Below are 19,773 nucleotides of genomic sequence, written 5' to 3'. Positions count from 1 at the left end.
TCTGCATTGGCTATATATATATATATATATAATAAAAAATATCATACAAACTTGGCACTCACATGCTTTTCAAACTGCAACTCCTTTAAACATAGGGAATGTTAATTCCAAAATATTGCAATAATTTGTTAAGCTGACCACCGCTTCACGGTCATTCCCATCTGGCCAGTCCCTATACTGACTCTCAGATAAATGAACTTGATTTGCCACCTTTGGCTAAAGCTTACATACATTTTAAACATGAAACTGATGGTGTGGTCACATGCCAAGGGCACCCCAGATGGTTGAGTGCCGTGGATTAAGCCTGTCGTGTATATATATATATATATATATATATATATATATATATATATATAATATTGTGTGTGTGTGTGTATGTATGTGTGTGTGTATGTGTGTATATATATATATATATATATATATAATGTTTGATTAATCTGTCTTTAAGTAAAAGCATTGTCATTTATTTTATAATCTGTATTTGTGTGGAATTATGTCAGTGCTCTCCATTACAAGTAAGGTTATCCAGGACCAGCAGCGTTATCATCCCCTAGCCTGGCACAGTTACCAGAGGGAGTCAGGCTTTCATGGATTATGTTGCATCTCATGTGACCTAAGAGCAACACCAACCCACAGCTAGTTATCAGGGAGAAGGGAGATGCAGAAAGGAGAGAGTGAGGGTCTGGTGAACAGAGAGGAGGAAGCTTGAGGGTATGATTGGTGTAAGGGTGAGGGTCTGGTGAGCACAGAGGAGGAAGGGTAAGGGTCTGGTGAGCAGAGGATGAAGGATAAGGGTCTGGTGAGCAGATAAGAGGCTTAGGGGCATGATTTGTGTAGATGGATGAGAGGGTCTGGTGAGCAGAGAGGAGTAGAGGAAGGGGTTTAGTGATAAAAGAGAAGGAAGGGAGAGGATCGGTTGAGAAAGGTGAGGGTCTGATTGGTGGAGAGAAGTGTCTGAGCAGACAGGAGGAACGGTGAGGGCTAGATTAGCAGACAGGAGGAAGGGTGGGGTTCTACTGAGTAAAACTGTGTGCACCCTTGCCAATCGTTCGCCAAATGTGTTGGGCCTGAGGTCACAACTTGGTGGACAAACTTAAATGCCCGCCCATTTGTAACGTTGAGCTGTCACTCACTGCCGGGTCCCTGCAGTATGTGTTTGGATTATCAGCAGGTCGCCCATACACACCAGCAGATGAAACGATTTGTATCTACAAGAAACCTCTTTATCTGCTGTGCTGCACAGACATATCCGCTGTATACTCTACAGATGCACTATAGATATATCACCCATTCTATGGAACGGGCGATATATCTATCTAAGAGGAGAAAGCCTTAGGGCCTGGTTGGAGTAGAGGATGGGTTAGGGTCTTCTTATTTTGGAGGGTGTAAAGGGTTGGGTTCAGGCGAGTATAGAAGAGGTATGGTGAATAGAAATTACTTTATTGAATTACGCGTGTGTTTAATTTTTTTGCCAACTTGTGTGTAGTTAAGTTCATTAATATAATTTTTTTAATTGGTCTATATGTGTACGCTTTCTATACTGCTGCTTTTGTCACTACTTTATGTCCTTTTTCCATTAACTTCTGATATTACTATTTGGCCTGCAGTGCCTTATTTTCTTCATGTATCCTATATGTGGCATTCATACTCGTGTGTAGCATTCCCATACTCAGTACAACCTTCTTTGGGGAGAGTGGGGTGAGAGATTACTATAATGCCCAGTACAGCATTCCCAGAATCCTCAGCGCCCAGGTGTGTGTGATGACATGTAACACAGGTGACAATTAGCCTGACACGGAACTTGGAGAACAGCCTCAGTAAAAGCTCAGGAACATACTGGAGCTTAGGTTTACACAGATAAGATTTGTTCAATTATTTGGATGAGGATATAGTTGTGTAATTGTCAGTAAAGTACATTTACTGTATGTGTTTTATTCACTAAACTTTTGTTTTATAGTTTTATGACTCCTCTTTCAATGAGTTGTTACATTGCTATGCAGCTACTGTACATTATACAACTTACACACCTGAGGGAGAAGGGCAATAGGAAGTAGAGGTATGGTACTGTGCATTATACAGATTACACACCTAAGGGAGAAGGGGCAATATTAAGTAGAGGTACTGTACTATACATTATACAATTTACACACCTGAGGGAGAAGGGGCAATAGGAGATAGAGGTGCAGTACTGTACATTATACAGATTACACATCTGAGGGAGAAGGCAATAGGAAGTAGAGGTACAGTACATTATACAGATTACACACCCATGAGAGAAGGAACAATAGGAAGTAGAGGTACCGTACATTATACAGAATACACACCCATGAGAGAAGGAACAATAGGAAGTAGAGGTACTGTACATTATACAATTTACAAACTTGAGGGAGAAGGGGCAATAGGAAGTAGAGGTACAGTACTGTACATTATACAACTTACACACCTGAGGGAGAAGGGGCAATAGGAGATAGAGGTGCAGTACTGTACATTATACAGATTACACATCTGAGGGAGAAGGCAATAGGAAGTAGAGGTACAGTACATTATACAGATTACACACCCATGAGAGAAGATGCAATAGGAAGTTGAGGTACAGTACTGTACATTACATAGATTACACCCCAATGGGAGAAGGTGCAATAGAAAATAGAGGTACAGTACTGTACATTATACATATTACTCACCTGAGGGAGAAGGGACAATACGAAATAGAGGTACAGTACTGTACATTATACATCTTAAACACCCATGGGAGAAGGGGCAATAGATTTCATACATTATACAGATTACACATCTGAGGGAGAAGGGACAATTGGAAATCAAGGTACAGTACTGTGCATAATACAGAATAAAAACCCATGAGAGATGGCACAATAGGAAGTAGAGGTACAGTACTGTACATTATACAGATTACACACCTAAGGGAGAAGGTGCAACAGGAAGTAGGGGTGCAGATCTGTACATTATACAGATTACACACCTGAGGGAGAATGGACAACAGGAAGTAGAGGTGCAGTACTGTACATTATACAGATTACACACCTAAGGGAGAAGGGGCAATAGGAAGTAGAGGTACAGTACTGTGCATTATACAACTTACACACCTGAAGGAGAATTGGCAATAGGAAGTAGAGGTACAGTACTGTACATTATACAATTTACACACCGGAGGGAGAAGGGGTAATCGGAAGTAGAGGTGCAGTACTGTACATTATACAGATGACACATCTGAGGGAGAAGGGGCAATAAGAAATAGAGGTACAGTACTGTATGTTATACAAATTGCACACCTAACAAAGAAGGGACAACAGGAAGTAGAGGTACTGTACATTATACAGATTACACTCCTGAGGGAGAAGGGGTAGCAGGAAGTAGAGGTACATTACTGTACATTATACAGATTCAAAGGGACAATAGGAAATAGCGGTACAGTACTGTACATTATACAGATTATACACCCAAGAGAGAAGGGACAATAGGAAGTAGAGGTACAGTACTGTACATTATACAGATTACACACATGGAAGAAGGGGAACATGATGAGGTAGTAGATAGCAGAGATACAGTACTGTACATTAAATATCTTATACACCCTTGGGAGAAGGGGCACATGGTGGGGCTCTAGATAGTAGAGGTGCAGTACTGTACATTAAATATCTTATACACCCTTGGGAGAAGGGGCACATGGTGGGGCTCTAGATAGTAGAGGTGCAGTACAGTACATTATACAGATTACACACCCATGGGGGAAGAGCCACATGGTGGGGCAGTAGACAGAGGTGCATACATTATACAGATTACACACCCATGGGAGAAGAGGCACATGGTGGGGCAGTAGATAGTAGAGGTGCAGTACTGTACATTATACAGATTACACACCCATGGGATAAGGGGCACATGGTGGGGCAGTATATAGTAGAGGTGCAGTACTTTACATTATACAGATTACACACCCATGGGAGGCCACTTCTACATGGCCCTGGCCAGATCCAGACAGTGCTGGTCCCAGCTCTTCTATTCTCACAATAGGCTCTTGATCATTTTCAGCTCCAGGCCCATGTGGCCCTTAATCTGTGCTTACCCCAAATCACTGTCAGAACCACAGACCATGGAAGGTATCTATGCATTGTCCCATTTATTTACCTCCTGAAATAAACCATTAACTTAAGCTTCAACCTGGCTTGGACCCGGGTCACTGAGCACAAGTTAAAGTTGGGCTACACCCCTTCCACACAAGGGTGAGGACCTGGGTTATTCCTAAGTCATCACCCATCACACTGGACCCAGGTCATACAGTGACCTGGGTCTTCCAGCTTTCAGTGGGTGCTTGGAGATTATGTAATCTCCAAGCGCTACTGTCCCTGGCCAATCAAATTCTTTTAGACGTGACCAAGACCCAGATCGCACCTTTCAGACTTGTGCCGGGTCTTTGACCCAGGTTGTAAGAAAAAACCCTGATAGACCTTTCACACATATGCCAGACCCGGATCGATGCGCCTTCACATGCAAACACCTGGGTTTTTGGCTTATGTGTGAAAGGGATATTAGACATTTGAACAATGGAGAGGGTTTGTGAGAATAAGACAAGAATGCCTCCTCTATAAGTCTACTTGTCTAAACTTTTTCTGCCCCCCCCCCTCCCACGTGGAAGAGAGTCCCTGGAGTGGAGATACAGGAGGCTACAGGGGAGGGGGGGAAGCTTGTGTCATTATGGCACATGGCAACAGCTTGTCATTGCCTTTCTCATCCTCTTCCCTCCAGCATATAGATGTAGTCATTACTAATTCTTCTTTCCATTATACCCTCAGGAGAGTGAGATTCAGCTCTAGATGTCTACTACAGTGTATAGGATATTACCTTTATTCACACTGATGTCATTACCTGACAGGTGCGCTACAAGAAAATGGCTGCCATTCTACAGTACATAGATGTAACCATTTCCCAAACTTCTCTCCAATATTATCTCAGGAGAGTGAGATTCAGCAGCATAGAGGATATTCCCCTTATTTACACTGGGCTATTGATCAGGAATAGGAGTGCTACAAGAAAATGGCCGCAGCTCTGCTACACTTAAGACATTCTGCCACACATTATTTTTTAAATATTTTCCTTTAGTGTTTCCCCAAGCTCAGTTGTTCCAAAACTCAGTCCTCAAGGCACCTAACAGTACAGGTTTTCAGGATACCCATGCTGCACTGGTGACTTAAATAGTACCAGCCAGTTTGATCACATCATCTATGCACATGCATGAATATCTTTAAAACCTGGATTGTTAGGGTGCCTTGAGGAGTGAGCTTGGGAACCCCTCCCCTAGCTCATTGTTGTACATGGGATATTTTTCTTCATGTGAAAGGCGTGCTACAGGCCTGGTCCTGAGATGCGACCAGCGATTATCGGCAGCCTGCAAGTGCCGCTCCCTGTATATAAACCTTGGCAGGGGACATGTGAGCAGACAATCCTCTCCCTGTGTGGCTGGATCATTCTGTCCATGAAATCAGCCTTTTTGGGCCACAATTGGGATGGTACTATCGGAACGTATGGAAAAAATCCACCTCGTGGGAGTGTCATGAGAGTGGGGGCATTTAGCCAGACCTATGTGCTAATGTGAGGTGTGCATATGGCAAAGGGTCCCCTGTGTCTGATGGATCTCCTGCACCCAGCATGGGGTAGGTGTAAGTCCCAGTACTAATGATGGTGGCTGGGGATGGACACATGTCTGATGGATCTCCTGCACCCAGCATGGGGTAGGTGTAAGTGCCAGTACTAATGATGGTGGCTGGGGATGGACACGTGTCTGATGGATCTCCTGCACCCAGCATGTGGTAGGTGTAAGTGTAAGTACTAATGATGGTGGCTGGGGCTGGACACACAGTGGGTGTGTAGCCAGACCTATGTGCTAGTGTGAGGGGTGTGTATAGTGAAGGGACCCCTGTGGGAATACTTCGTTTTATTTAAAACTTGCAACATAAAATACTTAAAATAGATGCATGACACCAAAGAAACTTAGGTACACATAATATTACTTCATATTATGTCCCCTCCAATACAAACATCACCAAACCTGACTATCCTTACAAAGAAAATCTAAGCAAGGATTCAAAACACGCATGAAACTAAGCAAGGATTTAAAACACACATCACCTATTCTAAATCACATAACTATCTAAAAACCTACACTATCCACCACCATTACCTACCACCTCCAGGTGTATGCAAACCTCATCAAAAACAATAACAACAAAAATTCACGTGGAGTGTAAGAAGAAAAAGGCTATCAACCACCCACTCAAGGGGGCTTCAGCTGACCCCACCGACGAGACCAGCTGACAGCATCTAGCCTCCCCCTGTCCAGATCCATCATCTTTTTCACTTGCAGAATCATACCCACCTCACTTCACAGAGGAGAACCTTTTTCCGTATGGAGCCCTGACACCATGCTCTCCACGTGTGGTACCTAACTGCTAAACTAACTAAAAAAAAATGTCAAATTAAATCCACCGTACCTTCTCACTACCCCATAAACCCACTCATGTTAACTAAGACCTGAAAGGCACGGGATTCTAATGGCCTTTGATACCTCCTCATAAACTTTTACGTTAAAGGGGCACTCAAATAGGAAGTGGTCATAGTCTCCACCCCTGGACATTCCTCCCGTGGACAACCATGTTCACTGGCACTCCGCCACCTGAGGTTCTCTCCAACGTAAAGCTTTTCATGAAAAGAGAGCCAGGCAATATCTTAAACTTTGGCGGTATCCTCTGTGAGTTTAACAGAGCTAACCTGGCCGAAGCAACATCACTCGGGCAGTCCCTCAGTGACGGCTGAACATGGAAGTGAGTCCACAAAATTCTTTTCCCCAACTCCCTCCTGGAAAAGTTTTTGGATGATGTAGATCGGGAGGTAACAATGCCAAATTCAAAAGCTTCTCACTTGGCCTCCATCTATCCATTGACTGAGGAAGGGAGACACCCATGGTCTGAATCCCTCTACCCACCGAGGGAGAACATCTAAAAACATACTCCCAACATTGAGTTTTAAAAAAGCTGTTACGAAATAGATCATAGGATTTACCATATCTAAAACCCCGTCTTTCCTCGGGCTGTAGGTAATACCTCTCGACTATATTGGTCCTATTTCTCCATAACAGTAGAAAGAATAAGGAATTCAATCAAGATCACATAGATTGAAGCAGAAAGCACACATAACTGACATACAAAAATATAGGAATCAGGTAAGTATTGCACAGGTCAACCCTTTCCTTGAAAGATAACTTCCATCTTTTCCAACACTACCTTCTTGGTAGCGTCTTCCAGCTTTTTTTTTTTTATATATATATTTTTAATTATGGAAGCAAAACACCACAAACAAATCTATCATGTATACATTGAAAATCAGCATTTCAACATTCATCATATAAAATAATGAACAGTATTTTAGACAGTTTCATCACAGCACATATCCAAAAATAATATTAACATTACAAAATAGAAATGATGTCTGGCACTCATCCACTGAGCAATGCAATGGGAGGATCCCACAATAGAACCTGGGTCAGGCGCACACTATGGTAGATCTGGGATTGTGCAGAGACTGGCAGGGTAGCTATGAGACTTTCACATGTATCAAAAAATGAAGAGACTTTCCTTATCAAACAATGTTTCCACCCAGTCCATTCGGAAGATAAAATTCAACTTTTCCTTATATAATTGGAAATTGATTGGGGTCGGGTGTATCCATTCTTGAAGAATGGCTTTTTTTGCTGCTGCACTTATTGCAAGCAATAATTTCCTGCTACCCGTAGTAAGTCTCTGTCTCTGCGGGAATATACCCAGGACAGCCCATTCAGGGGTGAAAGGTACATAATTGACCAAATGAGTCTCGGCATCCAGTCTTACTCGCCTCCAAAAACCCTGAACAACTGGACATTCCCAAAGGCAGTGATAGAGATCCGCCTCCTCTCCCGCACATCTAGGGCAAGTATGAGAATCAGATATACCCATTCTATATTGCCTGTGAGGGGACAGATTGGTCCTATGGTACACATTTAAAGAAAGCTCGTATGTACTAGCAGTTAATAATGATCGTGATCTCAATAACCCACGTATTAAATCATTAATAGTAAGAGTTGGGAATTGTGTCAGCCACCGACGCATACCCTGGCTAACCAAATTGTGGTCTAACTCTTCACTAAGAAATTTATAATAGATATGGCCTTACGAGTAGGTGTTGATCTAGAAAACCAGTTGTCCAGCGGGTTTTGCCAATCAGCTGTTGAAAATGTCCGCACAACAGAGGCTATATAATGCTGTGCCTGGAAGTAAGCTAAAGGATAAGCACGCAGAGTCTCATATTGTTCTGTTGCCTCATGGAACGTCAGGGGCCGCCCCAACCCCAAGTTCAGCAGATGACCTATATTGTGGACACCCCCCACCCTCCAGATGGTGAAAGGATAAGCTGCCTCTCCCTCTTGAAAGTCCAGGTTGCCCAACAATGGGAGGTGAACTGATTTCTAGGCATTGAGGCAAAGCTTATGACGCAGTATGTGCCAGAGGCGTTGAGTAGTCATTAATAATGGGTTATCACGAACTTCTGGAGGAACTTCCTGGTCATGAATATGTAGAAAATATTTTAAAGCCATTGTAGGGAGGAATTGTGATTCGAGGGATGTGTTGGCGTAAACCTCCTGATTATTTAGCCAGTCAACCAGAAACCTCATCAGGGAGGAATGATTGTAAACAAGAATGTTAGGAAAGTTTATTCCACCATTAGATTTAGGTTGACATAGTTTTCGGAGACTAATACGGGCCGTACCATCCTGCCATAAGAATGACCGGAAGAGTTTGTTGATTAATTGAATATCTTTTGTGGTAAGCAGGATGGGCAATTTTTGCAACATATATAGAAGATGGGGAAAAGTCATTTTAATCAGAGCCGCTCTACCCAAATACGAGAGGGTCAAATGTTTCCAACCCCTGAGCTCCTCAGTGATAATTCTAATAATTCGTGATACATTTATATCATACAGTTGAGCAGGGTTTCTAGGCAAGAGAATACCCAAGTATTTAAATGTGAGAAGGTCCAAGAGAAGGAAAAAGACGAGCCCCAATGAGGAGTAGAAATAGTGGGATGAAGAAACATCGCTCGCGATTTATCTTCGTTGATTCTTAGACCAGAGATGTCGCCAAACTGCTCAAACTTCTGCATAAACAATGGTAATGTATGCTGGGGGTCAGATATATATAAAAGGATGCCGTCCGCATATACTGTTAATTTAACACTACGCGTTCCAACCCGGATTCCCCGGTAGTCAGACCACTGCTGCAAAATATGAAGGAGAGGATCTATAGCGAGGTTGAAAAGGAGGGGGGAAAGAGGGCATCCCTGGCGGGTGCCTCGTCCCAATTCCATGGGCGTGCCACGCAGTCCATTAATTAGCAATGACGTAGAAGGGAAAAGATAGAAAAAATGTAGCAATTTAATGAAGTTTGGGGCAAATTTTTAACCCAGTTTAGAGAGGCATAGTCACCATGATCAATTTTGATATCTAGAAATTTAATCTGATCACTGACCTGGGGGAAGCTGTCTTGAAGGGAAAATTCCTCACCTTCCTCCCCCATCCAGAAAACTTTGCACTTTTCCCGATTTACCCTGGAGCACGAGGCCTCAGAATACTCACAGATAAGATGTTTCATGTCACGGGCCTCTGCCTGTGAAAACAGAACCACCGTGACATCTGTGTAGGCCACTACCTTCAAAGGAAACTCTGGACTCAGCTGCACCCCTCCTACAGTTCTACTCTCTACCCTTCTGATGAAGGGATTGATTGCAAAAACAAAATGGGGCTCAGGAGGCAACCCTGATGAACCCCAGAGCATACATTAAAGGTAGGACCCAACCATTCACAAGTGGGAAGCTTTCAGCCAGTCGATAGCCTGCAACCAATTAACCACCCACCCTGGAAGACCATACCATTCCAGTAAAGCCCAAAGGTACTCGTGGTTCACCTGGTCAAAGGCCTTCGACTGATCCAATGCCAGAAGGTACTTTCCCCACTTCTCAGCCCTGCACCACTCAATGGCCTCCCAGACACCAAGGACAGCACTAAAAGTGCTTCGACTTTCCACAGTACAGTGCTGAGAAGGTGAGGGCAATAGCCCAGAAAATTCTGAAAGCTTATTAAACAGAACTTTCACCAGAATCTTTCTATCTGTATTAAGAAGGACTATGGGGTGCCAGTTCTCAATACAAGACGAGTCCTTTCCTTTGGATAACAAAATAAGTGCAGATAACCTTATGGAAGGAGGGAGGATTCCCTCATCCAGGCTCTCATTAAACACTTCCACTAAGCTGGGAATTAGGAGTCCGAAAAGGTCTTATAAACCTCAGATGTTAAACTATCTGGTCCTGGTGATTTTTTAGAGTTCAACCCCTCTATCACTTTAGTAACATCCTCTGCAGTTATATCACAAGCCAAAGAGTAACGAGATGTACCCCGAGGATTCAGACCAGGAGTCCCCCTCAGAAATTCCTCCATCGTCTCCCTGATAAGTGGCTTCTCAGACAACAGATAGGACACAATTACATCCATAATTCCCCCTTTATCATTACAAAGAGCACCCTGTCCGTCTATCAGTCCTCTGACATGTTTGGCATCAACTGACGCCTTACAGCTCTGGTAGGGATCCGGCGAGTGGTACGTTCCATAATCCCTCTCCAGAAACAAAGACGTCAATCGATTATTTTGAAACTCTCATCTGAGCCTTCACTTGGGAGATTTCCCCACAATCTCCCTCAGAGATCAAGAAATCCAATTTCTTTCTCAGTTTACGGTAGGCATTCCACTTTATCAAGTTTTTGTTGGCTATGAGTCCACGAAAAAACTTACAGATTCTCTTTTTTATTACCTCCCACCACTCTGACCTACTCCAACCATCCTCCAGAAGTGTCTCCTGAGATTGAAAGAAAACCCTGAAAGACTGTCTTAACTCTCTATTCCTCCAGAAGCTCCGAGTTCAAACGACAAAGGCCCTGCCCTTGTTGAGGAGTTTCTGAGGTATTCAAAGCTACTGAGAGAAAACCGTGACTGGAGAACTCCACCAACCTCACCCCTAGGGATGAAGTTTTAGAAGTCTCTTTAACAAAATCTATCCTAGTCCTATGGCTACCACTAAAATAGGTGAAACCCATGAGATCTGGGGAATGATGAATATGCACATCCACCAGACCTGCCTTTCTAACCATATTAGCTACAAAATTGGAATCATAGCCCAGAGGTTTCCTTGAGCCTCCTCTGTCTTTTGGCCTAATAATTGTATTAAAATCACCACCAAAGATAACCTGCTGAGCCGTAAAAAGAAAAGGTTTAATCTCCATAAAGAGACACTTCCTATCCCACTGTGTTTGTGGCCAATAAACATTAATCAATCTTAGGTCCTGTCCCTTCATGTTGATATCCAAAATCATACCTCTACCTGCTTGCAATTCTATAACCTTGCGTACAGTTACCATGCCAGTAAAAAGTACTGTCACTCCACCGTACGTCTCAGCCGCAAGAGACCAGTAAGAAGAACCCCTCCACTCGTGCTTTGCTTTGTGAAGGAGATACAATTTACTAATCCTATTCTCTTGCGAAAACAAAAACATCAACCTCAACCGTGTTGAAAAATCAATAATAGTGGCACATCGTATAGGATGGGGATCGGATCCTGATTGTCCACAGTTGTGGACCAAAAGTCTTTGCTGCATACTAACAAAAGCTTCTTACTAACCATACGGGCACAAACTAACACATAACTGCATAATTAACAGCTTATTAATCTGAGCCATCCTCTCATCTGTTGGATTTCTGCTTGAATATAAAAAAACTGCTGCTCTGCTTTACTAAATTGCCTGTTTGTCTCGCTACTAATATAAGCAAAAAAAATGTTTTGGTCTTTTTGCTGGATCAATACCTTAAAGCAATATAAAGTTACTGCTGGAGCTTTTTTCATTTCACTGTATCCCCAAAAACAAGAGATTTAAACAACATAGGTGTGCAAAGGACATTGAACACTCTTGTACCAACTGCTGGGTTGTATTACACAGATCTGTGTTTAGTTTTATTAATATCCTTTTTTAAGGTCCTTCTTTGGGTTTGTTCTAGTATAATATACCACCGGTTGGTTTCATATCCTATTTTTATTTTTTATATTTGATTTTTTATTTAATTTAATGTATTATGTGTCAAATTAATTGTAACATATTACATTATTGGTCAATCAGCGCTGTCTATCTTTTGCTTACTTCTGTTCTTTCATAGGTTCTAGAGCTTATACCTATCTTTGATAGCAGCTATAGATTAAGTTATTAATTTTAATTGTCCTCATATTAGGAATTGAGCGCTTGGTCTCTTCTTTTACCCTTGTACTGTTAGCTCCGTACCATGCGCACACAGACCTAAATCAACCACGCCCTGCACATCACAGGGACGAACCCCTGAAGCAACCTCAGGTGCAACGGGCCCAACCCGGGGGCCCCCTCCATGTCTTTTTCAGTTAGTGCTACTGCCAGCACCATCTCCGAATCAGGGACTTTATCCTGCACCCTAGAAACAGCCCCTGCTGTTCCCCCTATCACATCACTAGCTTCTACTGCAGGTGGCCCTGACTCACTCGGGGCAACCGGCACAGTAGATGTTGCACCAACACCTATTGTGTTCCTGACACCCCGTGAATCATTACTTACCCATCGTTCAGCTTCGCCATGGAGAGCCACTTCTCCCGCCCTTGTCATCTGCCGCACCGTCGATTCCTGGGTTTCCATCTTTTCTCCAAGCACCCCCGACTCGAGCGTCACAGTACTGGTTTTCTTTTCCTTTTCCTCAGCGCCGGACGCTCCCATTTAAAGCAGGAGTTTCTATTACTTTTTTTTATCATATATCTTTGAATTTAGGGCCCTATTCAGACCCGTTCGCTAGGATGCGTTTGTTGGTAGCCAGCCGACTTTTCATATCTGCGCGTGCATCGCAATGTGTGTGCGCGAGCCAGTCATAGCGATCGGGAAGCGATCGCTCAAAGTATACAGACTGCCCGCTTCTTTGAGTGACAGAAAGTGCCGTTTGTGGGTGGTGACAGGGGCAGGTCTTTGAAAACGGAGGAGTGGATGTGTAAATGCAGGCGTGTCTGTGCATTCTAATGGCGCTTATTAGGCGTGCATAATTAACCTGGAAGTGTCACAGTACACATCACCTGGCTGTATTTCAGCCTTCAGTGATCGCAGTGCTAGCGGCAGGGTAGGGTGTACCTCAAGGTCTGTGAGCAGCTCCGATGGCTCTCGATGTTACTGATAAAGCACACCCTTCCTGGAGATGACGTGCTGCGAAGGGAAAGGGGGCGTCTTTAGAATGGCTCTCTAAGACATGCCTTGCCGTGCGATCGCCTGCCTTGCCATCATGTAGGCGAATTTGCATACTCTGAGAACGTGCGGTCACATCTAGCGAGCGGGTCTGAATCGAGCACTTAGTCTCCTCGCTTTTCTCTGCAGCTCTTCCATGCTGCACTGGGCATAAACATCCGATAACATATCCTCCCGCCCAGTGCTTGCCGGGTCACACACAGCCGGGAGCGGGGCTGCCGAGACAGGAGCCACCAGGACTGGAGCCACTTTCCACAGAACCGCGCTTCCACCGGGGGCCACCAGGTAGGACGTGCCCGCCGATGCACTCATAGTCGGCGTTGCTTGCACAGCGGGCCCTCCGCTGCCGGCTGCAGTTTCACTGTAGCCGCATCTGATCCCCCGGCATCATCCATCTCCCCGTGTCTCAAGCTACCGCGCTGCCAATGCTGTGCTGGGTGAACGCCAGGCTAGCGTTCGCTGAAGTCTCCTCCTACCTCCTGTTAGGATCTGTGGTAGTAGCATATTGTTTGCAGTTCCAGTCTTGGTTGCTGCTAAGGCTCTACACTAATTACTGCGTGTCTGTATGCAGTATCAGGTGCACACTAATTGATTCGCCTGTCTGTGCACAGTCCAGGTGCTCACTAGTCTCTCATTAGGGAGGCTTGCTCTGGTTTGGCCCTGTTTCTGTTAAATTCCAGCCAGCCCTTCACTCCATGCCGGTGATAGAATTTCTCATGCTTCCAGTTTAGTCAATCTCCTGTTGATCAGTTGAGTTCCTGTATCCAGTTCTGCTGTGTTTACCTGCTGCCGTTTGTTCCATCCAGGGGGCTCAATCTGCATACCATGTGCTAGTGCTGCTTGTGTCATCTAGGCGACACGGCCGCATGCCAGCATCCAGGATACCCTACCAGTTTACACATGCTAGTGTCAACCCGGCGACACTGGCCGCATCTCAGCGTCCAAAGTGCGCAATCCGGCGCACCACCACCAGTGTCAGCCCGGCAACATTAGCCGCATCTCAGCGTCCTAAGTGTGCTATACAGCTACCACACCGGTGTCAAGCCAGTGACAACGGCCTCACCTCCGACCCACAGGCCACAACTAGTTAAGGCAGACCAGCCCTCAAGGCTGCTTCCACAGCCCAAAGGCTGCATATCACCCACTCAGCCCTCTGGCCATGACTAGTCAGTGCAACCCGGCCCTCAAGACTGTCTTCAGACATTATCCTACCTGACTAACCCTCCAGTCATAATACTCAGGCTGGCCAGCCACCACAGGAACCTGGGGCTTAGGCATTGGCATCTCTCCTGTGCCACACTAATAAGCAGCAGTAATAGAAGCCGCAGTAAGGTAACGGCCACACTTCACCTCTCCAGGCAGAGGCACCCTGCCTGGGGAAGCCTGCAGGGGAATCCCTCTCTCACACTGCCACATAGACAGCAGGAGCTCCCAACCTCCTTCCATGACACACCTACACACACTGACAAAGGATACTGATGATGACGGATCTCCCTCACCCAGCATGGGGTAGGTGTAAGTGCCAGTACTAATTATGGCGGCTGGGGATGGACACACAGTGGGCGGTGTACCACAAGCAGGAAGACAGTATAAGACAGTAAATCTAGCTGCCATGGATGTCCGCGTATGGAGGCATTTTGCGTTCAACTCAGAATCAGGTTCTATATAACCCTGGTACCTATCATATGTTATCCTACACAGGTTCTCAAACTCGGTTCTCAGGATCCCAAACAGTGCATGTTTTCCAGGTCTCTTCACAGAATCACAAGTGAAATAATTAGCTCCACCTGTGGATCTTTTAAAATGTGTCAGTGAGTAATAAGTACACCTGTGCACCTGCTGGGTGACCTGGAAAACATGACCTGTGTGGGGTCCTCAGGACAGAGTTTGGGAACCACTGTTATTCTTTATACAGGGCACATAACATATATTACATGTAGATTACATCATGTATGTATTATGGTACATCACATCCTCATGCAGCTGAGCTGGGGTCTGAAAGCGCCAATCAAATCACCAAGACCTTGCCCCACCCAATTCACAGGAAGGAGAAGTAGGATTCAGGAGGGTGGTCTACACTCATGGAAGTATCCCACAAGTCCCTCGTTCCATCACATCCTGAAGTTGCTGTATTGTATGGAGACCTGGTGACAGCAGAGGCGGAGGACACCAATCACATTGTCATGTCCGTGTGACAGTTACACAGTGCTCAGTTATTATTAGTGGTCATAGGTGGACACCAATCACATTGTCATATCCGTGTGACAGTTACACAGTGCTTAGTTACTATTAGTGGTGATCGCAGAGACCATCAGAGGACGATCATACTGTCATGTCCGTGTGACAGTTACACAGTGCTCAGTTACTATTAATGGTGACCGCAGAGGTCATCGGAGGGCACCGATCACATTGTCATGTCCATGTGACAGTTACACAGTTGTTATTATTATTGGTGACAGCAGAGGCCATCGGAGTACACCAATCACATTGTCATGTCCGTGTGACAGTTACACAGTTGTTATTATTATTGGTGACCACAGAGGTCATCGGAGGGCACCGATCACATTGTCATGTCCGTGTGACAGTTACACAGTTGTTATTATTGGTGACAGCAGAGGCCATCGATCACATTGTCATGTCCATGTGACAGTTACACAGTGCTCAGTTATTATTAGTGGTGACAGCAGAGGTCATCGGAGGGCACCGATCACATTATCATGTCCGTGTGACAGTTACACAGTTGTTATTATTATGGTGACAGCAGAGGCCATCGGGGGTCACCGATCACATTGTCATGTCCGTGTGACAGTTTCACAGTGCTCAGTTATTATTATTGGTGACAGCAGAGGTCATCGGAGGGCACCGATCACATTATCATGTCCGTGTGACAGTTACACAGTTGTTATTATTGGTGACAGCAGAGGCCATCGGGGGACAACGATGACATTGTCATGTCCATGTGACAGTTAAACAGTGCTCAGTTATTATTAGTGGAGACAGCAGAGGCCATCGGAGGGCACCGTTCATATTGTCATGTCCGTGTGACAGTTACACAGTGCTCAGTTATTATTAGTGGTGACTGCAGAGGCCATCGGAGGGCACCGTTCATATTGTCATGTCCGTGTGACAGTTACACAGTGCTCACAGTCACTTAGATCACAATTTTTTCCCATAGTGGAATTTGGTCTTAACAACAACTCGACCTCTTCACCATGTCTGGAATACTTTTCATTGAATTGCTGCCATAGGATTGGCTGATTAAATAGTTGCTGGAACAATTAGGTGTGCAGGTGTATCTGATACTTAGGTAATTGAATCAGCGGCAGCAGTGGCGATTTTTTTCACTACACTCACACCGGAGGCGCACACATACGCAATGGTGACAGTGGGGCGTTCGCAAACAGAAAATGCTGATATTTGGAGATTAAAGTGTTGAGATGAAAATCTGCCATTTGTATCACTGATACTTATCTTGGAAAATAGATACAACTAAAAAGAGATGGTCCCTACCCACTGATCTATTGTGCTCTCATACATCAGACTTTGTAACCCTCAATTTCCCCCAATCCCCTCCCTACCCTGTGTCTGTCATGTATATGAGCTGTTGTATGTATGTCATCACCATTTCTAGGACTATTATTTGTATTATTTATATTTAACATCCAATAAAGCGTCACCTGATATACAATGTCCTATAGCCACCCATAGGTTATACACATCCTATAGCCACCCATAGGTCATACACATCCTATAGCCACCCATAGGATATACACATCCTATAGCCACCCATAGGTTATACACATCCTATAGCCGCCCATAGGTCATACGCATCCTATAGCCGCCCATAGGTCATACGCATCCTATAGCCGCCCATAGGTCATACGCATCCTATAGCCACCCATAGGTCATACGCATCCTATAGCCACCCATAGGTCATACGCATCCTATAGCCACCCATAGGTCATACGCATCCCATAGCCACCCATAGGATATACGCATCCTATAGCCGCCCATAGGTCATACGCATCCCATAGCCGCCCATGTCATACGCATCCCATAGCCGCCCATAGGTCATACGCATCCCATAGCCGACCATAGGTCATACGCATCCCATAGCCGCCCATAGGTCATACGCATCCCATAGCCGCCCATAGGTCATACGCATCCCATAGCCGCCCATAGGTCATACGCATCCCATAGCCGCCCATAGGTCATACGCATCCCATAGCCGCCCATAGGTCATACGCATCCCATAGCCGCCCATAGGTCATACGCATCCCATAGGTCATACGCATCCCATAGCCGCCCATAGGTCATACGCATCCCATAGCCGCCCATAGGTCATACGCATCCCATAGCCGCCCATAGGTCATACGCATCCCATAGCCGCCCATAGGTCATACGCATCCCATAGCCGCCCATAGGTCATACGCATCCCATAGCCGCCCATAGGATATACGCATCCCATAGCCGCCCATAGGTCATACGCATCCCATAGCCGCCCATAGGTCATACGCATCCCATAGCCGCCCATAGGTCATACGCATCCCATAGCCGCCCATAGGTCATACGCATCCCATAGCCGCCCATAGGTCATACGCATCCCATAGCCGCCCATAGGTCATACGCATCCCATAGCCGCCCATAGGTCATACGCATCCCATAGCCGCCCATAGGTCATACGCATCCCATAGCCGCCCATAGGTCATACGCATCCCATAGCCGCCCATAGGTCATACGCATCCCATAGCCGCCCATAGGTCATACGCATCCCATAGCCGCCCATAGGTCATACGCATCCCATAGCCGCCCATAGGTCATACGCATCCCATAGCCGCCCATAGGTCATACGCATCCCATAGCCGCCCATAGGTCATACGCATCCCATAGCCGCCCATAGGTCATACGCATCCCATAGCCGCCCATAGGTCATACGCATCCCATAGCCGCCCATAGGTCATACGCATCCCATAGCCGCCCATAGGTCATACGCATCCCATAGCCGCCCATAGGTCATACGCATCCCATAGCCGCCCATAGGTCATACGCATCCCATAGCCACCCATAGGTCATACGCATCCTATAGCCACCCACAGGTTATACGCATCCGATCTATAGCCACCCATAGGTCATACGCATCCTATAGCCACCCATAGGTTATACACATCCTATAGCCACCCATAGGTCATACGCATCCTATAGCCACCCATAGGTCATACGCATCCTATAGCCACCCATAGGTTATACGCATCCTATAGCCACCCATAGGTCATACGCATCCTATAGCCACCCATAGGTCATACGCATCCCATAGCCACCCATAGGTTATACGCATCCTATAGCCACCCATAGGTCATACGCATCCCATAGCCACCCATAGGTCATACGCATCCTATAGCCACCCATAGGTCATACGCATCCTATAGCCGCCCATAGGTTATACGCATCCCATAGCCACCCATAGGTCATACGCATCCTATAGCCGCCCATAGGTTATACGCATCCCATAGCCACCCGTAGGTTATACACATCCTATAGCCACCCATAGGTCATACGCATCCCATAGCCACCCATAGGTCATACACATCCTATAGCCACCCGTAGGTTATACACATCCTATAGCCACCCGTAGGTCATACGCATCCTATAGCCGCCCATAGGTTATACGCATCCCTTGGGTTTTTAGAACTCACCGATTATGAGTGTTTTATACACCAGTTACCGCATACACACCACGGAAGGTGAGCGCTGAGTGTTTTATACACCAGTTACCCCATACACACCACGGAAGGTGAGCGCTGAGTGTTTTATACACCAGTTACCCCATACACACCACGGAAGGTGAGCGCTGAGTGTTTTATACATCAGTTACCCCATACACACCACGGAAGGTGAGCGCTGAGTGTTTTATACACCAGTTACCCCATACACACCACGGAAGGTGAGCGCTGAGTGTTTTATACACCAGTTACCCCATACACACCACGGAAGGTGAGCGCTGAGTGTTTTATACACCAGTTACCCCATACACACCACAGAAGGCGAGCGCTGAGTGTTTTATACACCAGTTACCCCATACACACCATGGAAGGTGAGCGCTGAGTGTTTTATACACCAGTTACCCCATACACACCACAGAAGGCGAGCGCTGAGTGTTTTATACATCAGTTACCCCATACACACCATGGAAGGCGAACGCTAAGTGTTTTATACATCAGTTACCCCATACACACCATGGAAGGCGAACGCTAAGTGTTTTATACATCAGTTACGCCATACACACCACGGAAGGTGAGCGCTTTGTGTTTTATACACCAGTTACCCCATACACACCACGGAAGGTGAGGGCTTTGTGTTTTATACACCAGTTACCGCATACAC

General features: G+C 45.6%; 1 protein-coding gene across 1 annotated transcript in view; it reads left to right on the top strand.

Moving 5' to 3' along the window:
* Nucleotides 1–19,773, top strand: part of LOC148454553 (uncharacterized) — a 171,038-nt gene that overhangs the window by 95,635 nt on the left and 55,630 nt on the right. The window contains 1 exon segment of the mRNA XM_088460780.1: nucleotides 7,802–7,977. Within this exon segment, the coding sequence (XP_088316906.1) occupies nucleotides 7,802–7,977 (176 nt within the window).

The sequence above is a fragment of the Taudactylus pleione genome, unplaced genomic scaffold (genome assembly GCF_031769625.1).
Source record: "Taudactylus pleione unplaced genomic scaffold, aTauple2 ptg000984l, whole genome shotgun sequence".
In the NCBI taxonomy this organism is placed as follows: Eukaryota; Metazoa; Chordata; class Amphibia; order Anura; family Myobatrachidae; genus Taudactylus; species Taudactylus pleione.
Note: the sequence above shows the minus strand (reverse complement) of the source record. Positions and strands in the feature narration are given on the sequence as shown.